The sequence below is a fragment of the Cetorhinus maximus genome, chromosome 34, assembly GCF_964194155.1.
Source record: "Cetorhinus maximus chromosome 34, sCetMax3.hap1.1, whole genome shotgun sequence".
Lineage (NCBI taxonomy): Eukaryota > Metazoa > Chordata > Chondrichthyes > Lamniformes > Cetorhinidae > Cetorhinus > Cetorhinus maximus.
The window spans coordinates 5,952,354-5,970,824 of record NC_135912.1 but is presented as its reverse complement, the minus strand read 5'-3'; the positions used below and the strand labels follow the sequence as shown (position 1 = coordinate 5,970,824).

General features: G+C 49.5%; 1 protein-coding gene and 1 long non-coding RNA gene across 3 annotated transcripts in view; both read right to left on the bottom strand.

Moving 5' to 3' along the window:
- Nucleotides 1-881, bottom strand: part of LOC144671698 (phosphatidylinositol 4,5-bisphosphate 3-kinase catalytic subunit alpha isoform) — a 41,698-nt gene extending 40,817 nt beyond the window's left edge. The window contains exon 1 of the mRNA XM_078533714.1: nucleotides 871-881. Coding sequence (XP_078389840.1) covers nucleotides 871-881 — 11 coding nt within the window. The remainder of the gene's footprint in view (nucleotides 1-870) is intronic.
- LOC144671836 (uncharacterized) overlaps nucleotides 1-18,471 on the bottom strand; it is a 220,503-nt gene that overhangs the window by 53,865 nt on the left and 148,167 nt on the right. The window lies entirely within an intron of this gene.

Here is an 18,471-nt window from a genome sequence, read left to right as displayed (position 1 = left end):
AACTGCCCACTCGTCATCGTGATCCCAAACTGCCCACTCATCCTGATTCTGATCTGAAACTGACCGTTCCTCATACTGATCTTGATCCAAAACTGCCCACTCCTCATCCCGATCCGAAACTCCCCACTCCTCATCCCGATCCGAAACTGCCCACTCCTCATCCTGATCCTGATCTGAAACTGACCGCTCCTCACCCTCATCTCGAACCAAAACTGCCCACTCATCCCGATCTGAAATTGCCCACTCCTCATCCTGATCCTGATCTGAAACTGACCGCTCCTCATCCTGATCCGAAACTGCCCACTCCGCATCCTGATCCGAAACTGACCACTCCGCATCCTGATCCGAAACCGCCCACTCCTCATCCTGATCCGAAACTGCCCACTCCTCATCCTGATCCCAAACTGCCCACTACTCATCCTGATCTGAAACTGCCCACTCCTCATCCTGATCCGAAACTGCCCACTCCTCATCCTGATCCCAAATTGCCCACTCCTCATCCTGATCCAAAATTACCCACTGCTCATCCTGATCCGAAACTGCCCACTCCTCATCCTGATCCTGATCTGAAACTGACCGCTCCTCACCCTCATCTCGAACCAAAACTACCCACTCATTCCGATCCGAAATTTCCCGCTCGTTATCCTGTTCCAAAACTGCCCCCTCCAAATCCTGATCTGAAACTGCCCGCTCCTAATGCTGATCTGAAACTGCCCACTCCGCATCCTGATCCAGATCCGAAACTGCCCACAGTACTCTAGGTGCAATCTCACCAATGTCCTGCATAGCTGTAGCAAGACTTCCCTACTTCTATATTCCATCTGCTTTGCAATAAAGGCCAACGTTCCATTGGCCTTCCTCATTACTTACTGCACCTGCATGCTATACGATTCATGTGCAAGGACACCCAGATCCCTCTTTACTACCGCAATCTCCGGTCTCTTTCTGTTTGCTGCCCACTCGCTTAACCTATCTACATCCCTTTTTCAGGCAACTTGGGTGGATGAAGGAATGAATATGGTGGGTGGGGCCAGGTTCCAGAATTCCCATCCCCATTCCTGGCACCACCAATTTTTGCTGGGCGGAGAAAGGTACGGGTTTGGCATTCCCAACCTGGTCGGCTCCATTGTGGAGGGAAGGCATCTCCGAGCCCCGCCCCCCACAATTTTTGTGCTGTTGGACCAGATTTGCTAGGTACCTCAGAAGAGTCATGAACCATAGTCTGGCTGTGGAAGTGCTTTGAAAGATAACTTCAAAAGACCTTACCTATGCCACCCCATGTCCCCACCCACCCCAATGGCCCATCATACCTCCATGCTAGCCATTGCCCCCCCTCCCAACACAATGGCCCCTCATATCCTTCATGCCAATACATACCTCCATCACCTCAATGGCTCCTCATACCCTAAATGCTAACCCATGCCCTCACCCACCCCTAATAGCCCCTCATACCCTCCATGCCAGCCCATGCACCCCACCCACTGAAATGGCCCATCATACCTCCATGCTAGCCATTGCCCCACCTCCCAACACAATGACCCCTCATATCCTTCATGCCAATACATACCTCCATCACCTCAATGGCTCCTCATACCCTAAATGCTAACCCATGCCCTCACCCACCCCTAATAGCCCCTCATACCCTCCATGCCAACCCATGCACCCCACCCACTGAAATGACCCCCCCATTCCCTTTATGTTAAACCATGCCCCACCCAACTCTAATAACCCCTCATACCCTCTGTGCCAACCCATGCCCCCCACCCACCCAAATGGCCCCTCATACCCTCTATACTAACCCATGCCCGCACCCACCGTCAATGGCTCCTCATACCCTCATTGCTAATCGATGACCCCCCACCCACCCCGAATGGCCCCTCACACACTCTATGCCAACACATGCCCTCCCTACAAACTCTCCAATGGCCTCTCATACCCTCCATGCAAACCCATGCCCCCCACCCACCCCCAATGGCTCCTCATTCCCTCCATGCTAGCCCACGCCGCGCCCCCCATCCACCCCCATTGGCTCCTCATACCCTCCATACTAACCCATGCCTCACCCCACCAACCCGCAATGGCTCCTCATACTATCAAAGCATGCATAATGAGGCTTGGCTGAGAGCCCAGACTTCAATAAAGGTTTTGTTTGGTTGAAACAGGTGCAAAGAAGGGAAAATATTGCTTAATTGGTAGCTTTATAAGCTTTCTTCTGTGATCTATTTTGTCATTGGCTCAATGTTTATTTATACAAAATAAAGAGGTGTCAAGTCTTTATAGTTTCTGTTTGATAATTTAAAGGTCTGGTTGATTGACGCTTTTGTGCTTGTGCAGTTGTTACAGAAGCTGTTTTTTCTAAAGAAATTTATGAATGGTTGTTTTGTGAAGCACTTTCATGCTTTTTTTTATTCATTAACGGGATGTGGGTTTTGCTGGCTGGGCCAGCATTTATTGCCCATCCCTAGTTGTCCTTGAGAAGGCAGTGGTGAGCTGTTTTCTTGAACCGCTGCAGTCCATGTGGTGTAGGTACACCCACAGTGCTGTTAGGGAGGGAGTTCCAGGATTTTGACCCAGCGACCATGAAGGAACGGGCGATATATTTTCAAGTCAGGATGGTGAGTGACTTGGAGGGGAACTTCCAGGTGGTGGTGTTCCCATCTGTCTGCTGCCCTTGTCTTTCTAGATGGTAGTGCTCATGGGTTTGGAAGGTGCTTTTGAAGGAGCCTTGGTGAATTCCTGCAGTGCATCTTGTAGATGGTACACACTGCTGCTACTGTGCGTTGGTGGTGGAGGGAGTGAATGTTTGTGGATGTGGTGCCAATCAAGTGGGCAGTTTTGTCCTGGACGGTGTCGAGCTCCTTGAGTGTTGTGGGAGCTGCACTCATCCAGGCAAGTGGGGAGTATTCCATCACACTCCTGACTTGTGCCTTGTAGATGGTGGACAGGCTTTGGGGGGTCAGGAGATGAGTTACTTGTCGCAAGATTCCTAGCCTCTGACCTGCTCTTGTAGCCACAGTATTTATATGGCTAGTCGAGTTCAGTTTCTGGTCAATGGTAATTCCCAGGATGTTGATAGTAGGGGATTCAGTAATGCCATTGAACATCAAGGAACGATGTTTGGATTCTCTCTTGTTGGAGATAGTCATTGCCTGACACTTGTGTGGCACAAATGTTACTTGCCACTTGTCAGCCCAAGCCTAGATATTTTCCAGGTCTTGCTGCATTTGAACATGGATTGCTTCAGTGTCTGAGGAGTCGTGAATGGTGCTGAACATTGTGCAATCATCAGCAAACATCCCCACTTCTGACCTTATGATGGAATTAAGGTCATTGATAAAGCAGCTGATGATGGCTGGGCCGAGGACACTACCCTGAGGAACTCCTGCCGTTGTTACTATAGGGTTGATTGGTTCTGTACAGAGTGCATATTAGTGAATGGGCATAGAAGTGCTATGAGTTGGCATGGAGGGCGTGAGGGGCCATTGAGGGTGGGTGGGGGCATGGGTTGGCATGAATGGGGCAAGGGGAGTGGATGGGAGGGTGAGTGGATGTGAGGGGTGAGGGCTAGAGGGCCTGATAATTAATAGAACAACTGGGACGACGTCCGAGAGAACTGAGCCTTTTAAGCAACCAGCTTCGCCACTTGGCAGCACCTGTGGTCGCCTCCGATCTGTGTCTGGATCGGCAGGCCCGACTCCCTCCCGTACCCACCCCCCCTCCACCCCCACTGGAGAGAAAATCGCACCGTTCGGGGCACTTTTCCAGAGGGAGGTGCCCCATGCCAGGAAATTTCCCGGCTAGATCTGCCTGACCTGATAGTGAAAATCCTGCCCTTTGTCACAATTTGTTTCTCTACCTATCTCTGTATTATCAGCAAATTTGGCTACAATACAGTTGGTCCGTTCATCCAATTCATGAATATAGATGTAAATAGTTGGGGTCCCAGCATTGATCCCTGTGGCACTACAGTTTGTCAACCGAAAAACGATCTGCTTATCCCGACTCTGTTTCCTGTTAGTTAGTCAATCCTCAATCCATGCTAATATATCACCACAAACACTATGGGCAGAATTTTAGGTGCTGCAGGTGGACGCGTGCCTGACCTGATCAGACATAAAATCGCACGAGATAACAAGTCGGGGGACGGGCGAATCGGCCAGGCAGCCTTTACATGTTTCGTCAAACCTCATCCAAGGGCGGGATGAAATAACCCCGTTATGAAATAAAATAAAAATAAATATCTGTGGACAACATTTTTATGAGGTACATTTTCATGTGCTTGATGGTGATGCGTGGACATTTTTTTTTTGCAGCTTCTTAAACCTTTGTTTCATCATTTGAAGGTCTGCAGCTCCCTGAGGCAGCCTTCAGGGGGCTTTCTCGCAGCACCCACCCGTGCCCAGGGTGGTGTCGTCACCCACCCTCTTCCCACTCCCCACCCTGGCAGCGCTGAGCCTTTCGGCGCGCGTTTCACGCTGGCTGGCCATTAATTGGCCATTAACAGATTTCCTTTAGGGAAGGAAATCTGCCAACCTTACCCGGTCTGGCCTACACGTGAATCCAGACCCTCTGAAATGCCTGAGCAAGCCACTCAGTTCAAGGGCAATTGGGGATGGGCGACAAACGCTGGCCTTGCCAGCAACACCCACATCCCATGAAAGAATAAAGAAAAAAAAAATCTTCTTATGTAGCCCGTGGTCAAGTTTTGTTTGATAACACTGCTGCGAAGCACCTTGTGAAGTTTTAGGAGCACAGGAACTGGAGAAGACCATTCTTCCCCTCAAGACTGTTCCGCCATTCAATAAGATCATGGCTGATCTGTGATCTAATCCCATATACCCATGTTTGACTAATATCCCTCAATACCTTTAGTTAACAAACAGATTTAAAATTAACAATTGATCTAGCAGCAGATGGTCGAGGGGGTGGAGAGGAAGGTCCAGCTGTGTTTGGGAGAGGAAGATGTACCAGGGGGTGGGAGAGGAAAGTCTAGGATCGACTGGGAGAGGAAGAGGTGTTGGGGGGGGGGAGAGTGGGGGAGGGTGCGATGATGTTGGGAGGGGGTGATCTAGGGTGTCGGTGGGGGGATGAGGTTGGGATGGGGGAGGACAAGTGTGTCAGGGGTGAGGTTGTGGGGGGAACAAAGGTGTCGGGGGGGAGAGGGAGTACAGGATAATGGGGGAGAAGACGGCAACTGGGGAAGGAGTGTGGAGAGAGGAGGGAGTCCAGGGGGAGGAAGAAGGGTGGAGCAAGGAGTCAGGAGGGGGGAATGACTAAATGGAGGGTGAAGTCTGGGAGTGGGAAGAACTAAGGTGGGGAGGGGGGTAGTGAGAAGGAGATCCAGAGGGGAAGGAGTTCCAAAGGGGGGAAGGGGTTCGGGGTTGGGGGGGCGGAGGGGAAGGGATGTGCACTTGCGATGCCGTTGCATACAAGGCTATGGGCCTAGTGCTGGAAAATGGGATTAGAATAGTTAGGTACTTGTTTGACCGGTGCAGACTCGATGGGCCGAAGGGCCTTTTTCGGTGCTGTAGAGCTCTATGACTCTAAGGGGAGAAGGGGTTCCAGGGTGGGGAAGGGGTTTTTGAGGGGGGGCAGGGGTTCCAGGGTGGGGGCGGGAGGGGGTTCCAAGGGGAAGGAGTTCTGGGGGGAAGGGGTGCGGGGTGGGGGGGAGGGGTTCCAAGGGAAGAAAGGGTGGGGGGGGAATGTCCAGGTGTACGTGCGAGGGGGGGCTCTGATGAGGTTATGACTGCCTCCTTGGGAGTGAACTGAGGGTGGGCGTGGTACGAGGGAATGCTGAGAATGACTGAGGGCAGAGTAAGACAGGGGGTGAGGGTTCAACGGTGTCTGTAGAAGGGATGTAGAGGGTGGTTGGTGGGGACTCAGAGGCAGACATGGACCCTAGGGGTGGGAAGGAGGAGGTTGGGTAGGTTAATGTAGATTGGGGGGTGGGATTTTCAGAAAGGAAGGGAACATGCATGTTCACCTAGTTATCCCTGAAAAAAAAGAGTTGTGGCTGGTAGGTCACGGAGGGGAGGTGGAAGGTGATGCTGGGGGGACGTCAACAGTGATGGAGGAAAGGAAATGGGTGACTGGGAGAGGAGAAAGGACGGGTGAGTGAATGAAATTCTGTATCACCACCATGCTGTCCAAATTGAAAGTGAAACGAGAGAGTGGTGGGTGAGATCAGGTGCTGCATGGGAGTGTGATCATTGGGTGGGCAGGGACGCAGGTCAGCTCAGATGGGCAACTGAAAGCGAACCCCAAGAGGCAGCATTGAAAATGCTCAGGATATTGAGGTGAGTGTGATATGGGAAGGATCCTCGTGCGTGGGAGAGTGCTTGCATGAGTCTCTGAAAAATCGTACCACACACTTCTCCCTCCAGAATCACTCGTTGGCCAGCTGCTCCCTCTGCGGTGACAGAGGACGAGGTTGAGGGGCTCACAGGCAAAGGGGACTTGGAGGGAGAGGGCAGCCTCTGAGATTATTGAGTGGATGACCCGGGATGTCCAGCTGCCGCTCCTCCTCCCTTCGGGTTCCATGGGGTCCCTGGTCCGACTCCTTGAGGGGAAGGAACATCTGAAGGGACATCAAGGTGCCCCTTTCCCTCTTGTGTCACCACTGCAGGAACTCACCCATGCCTCCTATGATGGAGTGCAGGTCTGTACACAACTCTGGACCAGGGTCTTCATAACGTCTGCCATCCATCCCATGTGGGCACCACCTCATCAGAGAACAGACAGATGCACTCCTCCGACTTGCGAGCCACTCTGTTAAGGGCTTCCAACAACTCTGCATGATGTTGCCCCACCTTCTGCTAACTCTCCAGGATGAGTTGGAAGGCCAAATCCAGAGGTTTGTCATCTGACTCGGACCTCACAGATGCCTCTTCCCAAGCATTCCTCTGAGTGCCAGGAAGCTGGGTCGCACCTGCCTTCCCTTGCTGCGGACACGTGTCCGTGCGGAAACGTGTCCGTGCGGAAACCACCTGATTGTGAGCCTGAACCTGCTCTAGATCTAGGTCCCAACGAGGTGTGTGTCTCTGTGCTGGTGAAGGGCGTGGGTAAGCGCTGTGACAGGTCTTCCAGGCTGCTTATTTCCAGCTCTTCAATGGAGGTGTCCTCTTGACTGGAGGTGAGGACCTGGATGGAGCTGAGGGACTGGCTGGCTGAGGGTGTCGGTCACTTGGCAGAGCTCCCTGTGAACTAAAGTAGAGATACTTAGTGCATGGCAGCACAGTCAAAAGCAGGAGAGGGAGCACTCACATTTACATTGCGAGGGGAATTATGTGGTGCAGGATCCTCACGAGGGTGTTCGCCACTGACCTCACTGTCACCGCAGGCACGGTCCATATCCTCACCAATCAGCACGATGGCACACTCCTCAAAGTGAGTGAGCGGCCTAATGTGGGCCACTCCATCCCTGGCCTGGGACCTCTCCCTGCTGATGCGAGCAGGCTCCTCCTCCATGAAAACTGATGGAAAGAGTGTGAGCAGGATACATGGCACTGCATGGAATGTTTCTGTGGTGAATGGAGCCATGGACACGAGCTTGAGGCAATAGAGCCTGATGGAGATGTGAGGGTGTGTGGAAGAGTTAGGAGTGTTTGTCCATTGAGGTGTGAGATCCCTGTAGTTGTGTGATGGGTTTGTGAGTGTGTGAGTTGAGAGCGATGAGAAGAGTGACTTACCCTGGCGGAGTGAAGGAGACCATTCATCCTGTAGCGGCACTAGGCGGCTGTCCTCTTTTGCAGGGCGTTGGCGCCGACCACCACCTCCCATGCTGGATTGGTGACGTTGCTGCCCATCATGCAGCCAGAGTGGGGGGATAAAGGACATTCACGGTGGGCCTCCGCGGCGTCCAAAAGGTGCTTGAGAGACATGTCACTAAACCGGTGGAGGGGGGGGGGGGCTGCAGTCTTTTTGTCTTTCGGGGCCGTCCTGTCTTCTGTGCAGCAGTCCTGGGCTGGAAGCGCTGAGAGGTGAGCCGGCAGCTGCGCCCTAAATGTGGTGCGCCCCAGCGTGATGTTTTCCGTGATGGCGTGGGCGGGCAAGCAAGAGCGCGCGCGCCACGGAAACGGCGTGTTTCCCAGGAACGCATAATTAGTGCGGCGGGTTTGGGACGATACGGCGTGAGAAGCCGCCCCCATTGCGGACGGTTGCTGAAACGCCATTTCTCCCAACTGCTTAGTGCATATTTGGCACGATTCTGCCCTCAGTAAGGAAAGAACGGCTGGGGATTTTCGGGCCCCACCACAGCAGGGTGTCCACCCCCCCCAGTGGCATATGCGGCGAGCCACTTCAATGTCCATTGACTGCGGCGGGACCGGATGATCCTGGCAGTAGGAGGGGGCCGGTCAATGTTTCTCTGTTGTCTTCCGTGCGCGAGTGCATGATGTGCACCGGATAAGGATCTGGCCCCCTTCTACGACTCCCTCAATGACCAAATATGCTCTTTGCTCAGGTTCCCACACTTCTGAGTGAGTCACCGGAGCAACCACAGCCTTGCAGAATCATTTCCCAGAAATCATTCAGTTGCTGAGAGGACCGAGCTTGCCTGTGAACAACTTAAATTACACAATCACTGAATCAGCTGAAAAGATTTCAAGGTAAACGACTGGAGCCTGAAATTCAAGCTGTGTGATATTTTATCAGCCCTTAATATGCTCAGATCCAATTTTTACTTATTCTTTAATGGGGTGTGGACACCGCTGACAAGGCCAACATTTGTGGGCCAGTCCATATCCTTGAATTGAGTGACTTGCTAGGCCATTTCAGACTTAACCACAGGTACTTAGGTCTGGAATCACAGGAAGACCAGGCTGGGTAAGGACAGCATTTTCTTCCCCTGAAGAGCCAAATGGGTTTTTATGACAATCAATAATAGCTGCGTGGTCATCATTACCGAGACTACCTTATATTCCAGATTTGATCAATTGAATTTAAATTCCACCCTCCGCTGCCATTTGAACCCACACCCACAGACCATTAGTCTGGGTCTCTGGATAACTAGTCCAGCAACATTACCACTATGCCACCATCTCCTTTAGGCTCTAGTTTAATATAGGTCATAACATGTTGAAAGTGAATACATTAGCACCACTATTAAAATAGCAGATGGAGGAGTGTGGTGGGAACCAATTCAATATTTGTACACTATCTCAAAGCTTAAATTCCAAGAGTTGTATCATTAGGGATGTTGGTTCAGCTGGGAACAATGTACTATTTCAGGTAGTGAGGTGAGTTAACAGATGTAAAGATAAAAACAAAAATAAAAACAAAAAACTGCAGATGCTGGAAATCCAAAACAAAAACGGAATTACCTGGAAAAACTCAGCAGGTCTGGCAGCATCGGCGGAGAAGAATAAAGTTGACGTTTCGAGTCCTCATGACCCTTCAACAGTTCTGTTGAAGGGTCATGAGGACTCGAAACGTCAACTTAATTCTTCTCTGCCGATGCTGCCAGACCTGCTGAGTTTTTCCAGGTAATTCTGTTTTTGAGTTAACAGATGCGTTACACTCCGTTACAAGGGTCACTGGATGGAGATAGGAGGAGGAACTATGGCTGTTTCTCCTTTCCTTAGCCTTCAAATACCTCCATATAGCCTCACCTGGAGCAGCTAAACTTGCTTGTGCTGGAAAGTGTTATTGAGTGACAGGCAGTCTGGGGGATGAACTCTGGGCTTGCTGCTTTTCAGTGTAGAATTTCTCAATTTACTGGGGGACCTCAAGTTTCAAGATTATCACAGGATCACAGTGCAGAAGAGGCCCTTCGGCCCATCGAGTCTGCACCGACACGTGAGAAACATCTGACCTACCTACATAATCCCATTTACCAGCACTTGGCCCCATAGCCTTGAATGTTATGACATGCCAAGTGCTCATCCAGGTACTTTTTAAAGGATGTGAGGCAACCCGCCTCCACCACCCTCCCAGGCAGTGCATTCCAGACCCTCACAACCCTCTGGGTAAAAAAGTTTTTCCTCACATCCCCCCTAAACCTCCTGCCCCTCACCTTGAACTTATGCCCCCTTGTGACTGACCCTTCAACTAAGGGGAACAGCTGCTCCCTATCCACCCTGTCCATGCCCCTCATAATCTTGTACACCTTGATCAGGTCACCCCTCAGTCTTCTCTGCTCCAACGAAGACAACCCAAGTCTACCCAACCTCTCTTCATAACTTAAATGTTTCATCCCAGACAACATCCTGGTGAATCTCCTCTGCACCCCCTCCAGTGCAATCACATCCTTCCTATAATGTGGTGACCAGAACTGCACACAGTACTCCAGCTATGGCCTCACCAAGGTTTTATACAACTCCAACATCACCTTTCTACTTTTGTAATCTATGCCTCGATTGATAAAGGCAAGTGTCCCATATGCCTTTTTCACCACCTCACTAACGTGCCCCTCTGCCTTCAGAGATCTATGGACACACACACCAAGGTCCCTTTGTTCCTCAGAACTTCCTAGTGCCATGCCGTTCATTGAATACTTCCTTGTCAAATTACTCCTTCCAAAGTGTATCATCTCACACTTTTCAGGGTTAAATTCCATCTGCCACTTATCTGCCCTTTTGACCATCCCACCTATATCTTCCTGTAGCCCAAGGCACTCAACCTCACTGTTAACCACCCAGCCAATCTTTGTGTCATCCGCAAACTTACTAATCCTACCCCCCACATAGTCATCAATGTCATTTATATAAATGACAAATAATAGGGGACCAAGCACAGATCCCTGTGGTACGCCACTGGACACTGGCTTCCAGTCACTAAATCATCCTTCTGTCATCACCCTCTGTCTCCTACTACTAAGCCAATTTTGAATCCACCTTATCAAATTACCCTGTATCCCATGTGCCTTTGCCTTCTTTATAAGTCTCCCATGTGGGACCTTGTCAAAGGCTTTGCTGAAATCCATATAAACTACATCAACTGCACTACCTTCATCTACACACCTGGTCACCTCCTCAAAAAATTCAGTCAAAACTGTTAGGCATGACCTCCCTCTGACAAAGCCATGCTGACTATCCCTGATCAAACCTTGCCTCTCCAAGTGGAGATAGATACTCTCCTTCAGAAATTTCTCCAATAGTTTCCCTACCACTGACGTGAGGCTCACTGGCCTGTAGTTCCCTGGCTTATCTCTACAACCCTTCTTAAATAGCGGAACCACGTTAGCTGTTCTCCAGTCCTCTGGCACCTCCCCCAGAGGTTATTACAGTAAGAAGGTTGAATTTGAGTATTGCCGAAAAAGAGACATGCTGTCTAAGCTTTTTGTCTTGCACTCAACAGGACAGATCACAAGGTTACCAACAGTAAAGGGAACAACAATTTATATTGCATGAGAAGAGAGTGCTGATTGGTTGGCAAGTGGATTCTGATGGTTAGAGGCATTGCCATGGAGAATGCAGCAGGGAACAGTTAACTGCCAAGCTATTGTTCAAATTCAAACCAGGCAGGTCAACTCTGAATGAATGAACCAGGAAATGGCATTCCCCCAAGCTTTTGTTCAGTTGAAAAAGATTGTTGAAAAGAGGGTGGACATCCTCTCTTTTCCCTATTCTTGGCTTCTCCCAGTTTTACAGTGTGTTTTTGGCGTTGCTGGCTAGGCCAGCATTTAATACCCATCCCTAATCCCTCATGAGGAGGTCGTACCGCTGCAATTCCGTGTGGTGTAGGTACACCCACAGTGCTGATAGGAAGGGAGTTCCATGATTTTGATCCAGTGACAGTGAAGCAACGGTGATATAGTTCCAAGTCAGGATTGTGTGTGGCCTGGAGGGAAACTTCCAGGAGCTGGTGTTCCCATGCATCTGAATAGGGAAAAGAGAACTTTGATGTGGAGCGAACGTCAGCACAATGGACTAACTGGCCTCATATGCTGAAATGTCTATTGCTCTAACCCCCTTCATTATTGTTAAGTGCCACACACCCATTGGCATATTTATCAAAAGAGCTATCATGACCCTTCTATGGCCCTTTACTGCTCTTGCCCTTCTAGGTGGTAGAGGTCACAGGTTTGGAAGGTACTGTCGAAGAAGCCTTGATGAGTTGCTGTAGTGCAACTTGTAGATGGTACACACTGTTGCCACTGTGCGTCGGTGGTGGAGGGAGTGAATGTCGAAGATGGTGGATGGGGCGCCAAAGAAACGGCTGCTTTGTCCTGGATGGTGTTGAGCTGCTTAAGTGTGTTGGAGCACTCAACCAGGCAACTGGAGAGTATTCCAACACACTCCTGATTTGTACCTTGTAAATGGTCGACAAACTTTGGAAAGTGAGGTGGTGAGTTATTTGCTGCAGAATCCCTAGCCTCTGACCTGATCTTGTAGCCACAGTATTCATATGGCTGGTTCAGTTCAGTTTCTGGTCAATGGTAATCCCCCAGGATGTTGATAGTGGGGGATTCAGCGGTGGTAATGCCATTGAATGTCAAGTGGAGATGGTTAGATTTTCTCCTGCTGGAGATGGCCATTGCCATGGTACTTGTGTGGCATGAATATAACTTGCCACTTATCGGCCCAAGCCTGAATATTGTCCAGGCCTTGCTGCCTATGGACAGGGACTGCTTCTTATCTGTGAATGGTGCTGAACATTGTGCAACGATCTCAAAGATCTCCACTTTGGACTTTACGATAGAGGGAAGGTCATTGATGAAACATCTGAAGATGGAATTAAAAGTCTAATGATGACTCCTGCAGCGATGGGTGGAATCATCCCAGATTTGCGCTAAGTGTGGTAGCGGGCAGGGAAAAGGACGTTTTACCCCCTGGCCGCAATGGCGGGTTTTCGCACCAGATTGTCCCAATTCCGCCTCATTAATCATGCATTCCCAGGAAACACACCGTTTTGCTGGCGGGTGGCCTCTGACAGAGCAGCTGAAGATGGTTGGGTCTAGGATTCTACCCTGACAAACTCCTGTAGTGATGTCCTGGGACTGAGACGATTGACCTCCAATAACCACATCCATCTTCCTTTGTGCTACATATGACTCCAACCAGCAGAGAGTTTTCCCCCTGATTCCCATTGACTTCAGTTTTGCCAGGGCTCCTTGATGCCACACTCGGTCAAATGCTGCCTTGACATCAAGGGCCGTCACTCTCACCTCACCTCGGGAGTTCAGCTCTCTTGTCCATGTTTGGATCAAGGCTGTAATGAGGTCAGGAGCTCAGTGGCCCTGGAGGAACCCAAACTAAGTATCAGTGAGCAGGTTATTGCTGTGTAAGAGCCGCTTGATAGCACTGTTGCTGACCCCTCCCATCACTTTGCTGATGATAAAGAGTAGACTGATGGGGCAGTATTTGGCGGGGTTGGATTTGTCCTGCTTTTGTGGACTGAACATACCTGAACAATTATCCACATAGCCAAATAGTGTGACTGATCCAACTTCAATAACCATACAGAATACAGAACTATACAGTACAAGAAAGGGGCAATCTGCCCTATTGTGCCTGTGCCAGCTCTCTTAAAGGGCTATTCAATTAGTCCCACCTCACTTTTTCCCCATGGCCCTGTAAATATTCCATTTTAAGTCGAGATCCAATTCTCTTTCATCTCTCACTGTCCCTTCTGACAGTGCATTGCAGATCACAACAGCTTACAATATAAAAAGAAGTCTCATTTCCACCCTGTATTTTTTTGGCAATTATTTTAAATCCATGCCGTCTTGCCAATGGAAATAGTTTTTCCCTATCTGCTCTAACAAACCACTTCGCTTATGCTAATGTATCCCATAGTTTAGTACATTAAAACAATAATTCTGATGCCTCCTTTATATTTCTAGTACAATTAATCTGAGTTTATGCCCTCTTGTTGCCAATTCTGTAGCTTGTGAAAATAATTTTTCACTATGTCCTTCTCAAGTCCTTCAAAAGATTCTGAATCTCACTTTCCCCTGTGCTTAGCAAGTCCCCGCTGCTGCAGCAAGGCAGGATGACGCTACAGTGGGCCTGGGTTAGGGATGGGTTAACAGTTCCTGCATGGTTCAATCTTCAAGCAGTGACCCTTGTTCATGTGGATACAGGGCAAGGATAAGAACGGTTTGGCAGTGAAGCCCCATACAGTTGAATAGCCTGTCAACGCCTGCTGCCGGAGAGGTGGTGGTGTAGTGCTAATGTCACTGGACTGGTAATCCACAGACCCAGGGTAATGCTCTGGGGGCCTGAGTGTGAATCCCACCATGGCAGATGGTGGAATTTGAATCCAATAAAAATATGGAATTAAAAGTCTAATGATGACCATGAAACGATGGTCATTAAAAACCCTATCTGGTTCACTAATGTCCTTTAGAGAAGGAAATCTGCCGTCCTTACCTGGTCTGGCTTACATGTGGCTCCAGATCCACAATAATGTGGTTGACTCTTAAATGCCCTCTTAACAAGGGCAATGACGGATGGGCAATAAATGCTGGCCTAGCCAGCGATGCCCACGTCCCATGAACGAATAACAATATTAAAAAAAGCTAGGTGCACGTGGCAAGAATGGCTGCTTGGGTAGTGTGCTGGAGGGCTGTAGCCGTATCTGTTAAGTCGTACTCTTTTGAAGGAGTGGTGGGGAAAGAGGGAAAATTAAAAAAGGAAAAGAAATAAACGTGATTTATTTAAGGGTGAATCGTCTGCTTTTGAAAAAATCGAGCCTGGAAGAGAGAGAGAAGCAGATCCTTGTAAGAGAAACTGCAATAGAAATAGAATGTCCAGCACAGAAACAGGCCAAGCCCCACTGTTACGCCAATGTTTGTGCTCCGCATGCGTCTCCTCCCATTCTTTGTCCATCTCACCCGTATCGATATACCTTTCTCGTCAATAAAAAACCGGTCACAAAAACAGAATTCGACCTCAGTAAGCACGACCACCGCAAAACACAGCCGCTGCCACAAGGTGGTAATAAAAAGGGTGATTCTAGGATGGCAAAAGGCAGGTATTCTCAAGTCACACTTACCAACCCATTATATCTATTTCTGATGCTGACCAGGTGAAGCAAATTGGATTTCACATCATTACAGAACGTGTACGGAAGTTTTCATTTCAGCAAGCTCACGGAATTTGAATATCGGATGGATTCTACAATAAGTGGGCGATCTACTCCACCAGATTACTGCCCAGACCACTATACGCCATTATGTCAAGTTGAAAATAACTTCACCTATATCAATGCTCGACACTAAAATGGCCGCTGCCCCTTTCAAAATGACAGCACGGCCTGTCAACAATTTTTTAAAAATTCATTCACGGGGATGTGGGCTTCGCTGGCTGGGCCCAGCATGTATTGCCCATCCCTAGTTGCCCCTTGAGAAGGCGGTGGTGAGCTGCCTTCTTAACCGCTGCAGTCCATGTGGTGTAGGTACACCCACCGTGCTGTTAGGGAGGGAGTGCCAGGATTTTGACCCAGCGACAGTGAAGGAACGGCCGATATATTTCCAAGTCAGGGTGGTGAGTGGCTTGGAGGGGGACCTCCAGGTGGTGGTGTCCCCATCTATCTGCAGCCCTTGTCCTTCTAGATGGTGTGGTTTTGGGTTCGGAAGGTGCTGTCGAAGAAGCCTTGGTGAATTCCTGCAGTGCATCTTGTAGATGGTACACACACTGCTGCTACTGTGCATTGGTGGTAGAGGGAATGAATGTTTGTAGGCGTGGTGCCAATCAAGTAGGCTGCTTAGTCCTGGACAGTGTCAAGCTTCTTGAGTGTTGTGCAGGCTGCACTCATCCAGGCAAGTGGAGAGCATTTCATCACACTCCTGACTTGTGTCTTGTAGATGCTGGATAGGCTTTGGGGAGTTTAGAGGTGAGTTACTCGTCGCAGGATCCCTAGCCTCTGACCTGCTCTTGTAGCCACAGATATTTATATGGCTGGTCCAGTCCAGCTTCTGGTCAATGGTAACCGAATTACTGATATAAAAAAAAAATTGTGTCGCTGTCTGCATGTCCTTTTCTTTTGGAGAACGGAATGGAGTATGGAAACTGGTTTGTCATGGACATGAAACCAGTAACAGGGATAGACCTTAAAGGTAAATAAATGAAAGAGCTGTGCTGTAGAGGCCAGGCTGGCACAGGGAATTAAAATGGCTGCTTCTTAATTTACTGACTGTACTGGGGGTTCCTGACAATTCAAACCATTTACATTAGATTCTCCTAATTTATAGCAGGAAATTACTTATAATGTTCGCCTACTGTTGTTGTAAAGATAACCGTCGAACCAGTTCTAAGAACATTCTCAGGTGTGCACGCTGTCTCTTCCTGCCCACACAGCAATAAGTGGGAGAAGTGAGCAGGAGGAGGACTTCAGGAGGCCACAAGCAGCGGGTCAGCTCACAGCAGGAGGGAGTGGCCCAGGCCAGGGGCAGAATTTCACAGCCCTGTTTCGGCGGGGCCGTTATAAACCCCATTGACTTCATGGGAGAACGTAAAATCCCGCTGGCGTAAAATTCTGCCCCAGGGAAATAGGTGGATTACCTCATAGTGGGGGATTAACGCAGGGAGCAGGGATGCTCAATGCCTCCCACCGTGAGGCTGAGGCTTGGAGAGTGCAACAGCCTCCCAGGAGGAGAGGAACTGAGGCTCCTTCACAACAGGAGCCATGGGGGAAGTAAGATCACCTCGCTGCAAGGAAAAGGGATTCTATCAACGTGCACACTGTGTGATTGTAATGCTGGCCATTTGATCTCGCTTCGGGAGTTAAGTTTCGGGAGGGAGCAAGATATAGTGGGCAGGTTGTCATGGCCCTAAGGCCCACCTGTGAGCTCAAATTCTCCATTTGCATAGTTTTTGACTACAACATTTTGTTTCTGCACACGAACAACACCGCTGCCTCCTTCAACCATACTCCCCTTACATCCCCCGATCAACATTCTAATTTTTTTTTTGGCACACGCTGTCCCGTTATTTTGATCCACCTGTCGATTAAGAGGCTGCACAAAGATTGAAACTCATACCTTAACGCAGCTTGGGCCAATTACAAAGGAGACCGGTGACACCTGCCTAATAGAGCTTGATGGTTACAGAACAAGGCCAAATGGTAGTATTATTTTACGCTCACGGATTATTTTAAGGGTTGGGCGTATTTTAATGGGGTTCTCAGTGGCAGGGGCACAGGAATGATTCTGCAAATTTGCCAAAAGTATTCAGCATGTTTATATTCGCCTTGTTTGTGTTATTACATCCCAGTGGGTGCTGCGCCTAAGCCACAGCCCAGCGACCTATAACTTCTATTCAGCTGACCTTTCTGACTGTCCCCAGTGCTGTCCCTCTTCACCGTGGGATCTCTAAACCGTTTGGAGTGATTCAGGAATGCCCTCCTCACGAGCTGTAGTGGAGATTCCTGTTTCCTCTGTCTCTTTGGGCCAGCGCTGATGCGATTGCCACCTATGTTGTAAAATTGCAAGTTGTTAGTCGGCGCACTTGCAGTTGTAATAACGGGTAATTATGAGGATTTCCCCCCCCGCCACCCCACCCTAAAGATAGTGGGGTGAAGTTAGGCGAGATACAAAATGGGTGGTGATCGAGGCTTTTGGAACAGCTGGTATTCAGTGCTTCAATGGGACTGGAAATCAAGAGGGATGTTTAACTGGTGGCAGATGTGCTTTGCACCTCGCCCAAGCTGCATTCCACCCCAATGTGTCCTTCTGGGGTTTGGCTCCACAAGGAGGTCCAGCCTTCCGGTAACCCACCTCAGCGACCTTTCTTCACGGCTGAGCCTGAAGAGTTATAGGCAAAGGAGTTTTACTTTTCAGTGATCACCTGGGGAGCACTCCCACGCCCTGTTATTTCAGCTCTCCACCCTTATCCAGAGTTGTTCCAACGTGGTTAATTCCCGTGAGGCCTTCAGGGGTTTAATTCATTTGCACAGTTCTCACTTCAGTCAGGCCTGCAGGTAGCTGCGTCAGGAAAACTAATATTTATTCCTGGCTCAAACACTACTAGTTCAGCCTGAAGCCTCCGCACAATTACTGTGCAAATGAATGGAGCTGCTCCTAACCTACTCTGTCACCACTCCACATGTAGTTGCTGCAATGGCAATCACGGTCTTGTAGGGCAGGATCATCAGCACAAAAGCAAAAAGGACGGAAAGAAGGGAAGAAAATACAGGGCCTTTCAGGACCTCAGGCCATCCCAAAGTGCTTTACAGACAAATAAACATTTTTGAAGTCGGGTCACTATTGTAGTGTAGAAAACGCGGCAGCCAATTGGCGCACAGCAAGCTCCCACAAACAGTAACGTGATGTTGGTTGAGAGCGAAACATTGGCCAGGATACTGGGGAGGAATCCTTTGCTGTCTGAATACTACTGTGGATGTCTACCTGAGAGAGCAGACAGGGTCTCGGGTTTACATCCACCTGAGAGAGTAGACAGGGTCTCGGGTTTACATCCACCTGAGAGCACAGACAGAGTCTCGGGTTTACATCCACCTGAGAGAGCAGACAGGGTCTCGGGTTTACATCCACCTGAGAGAGCAGACAGGGTCTCGGGTTTACATCCACCT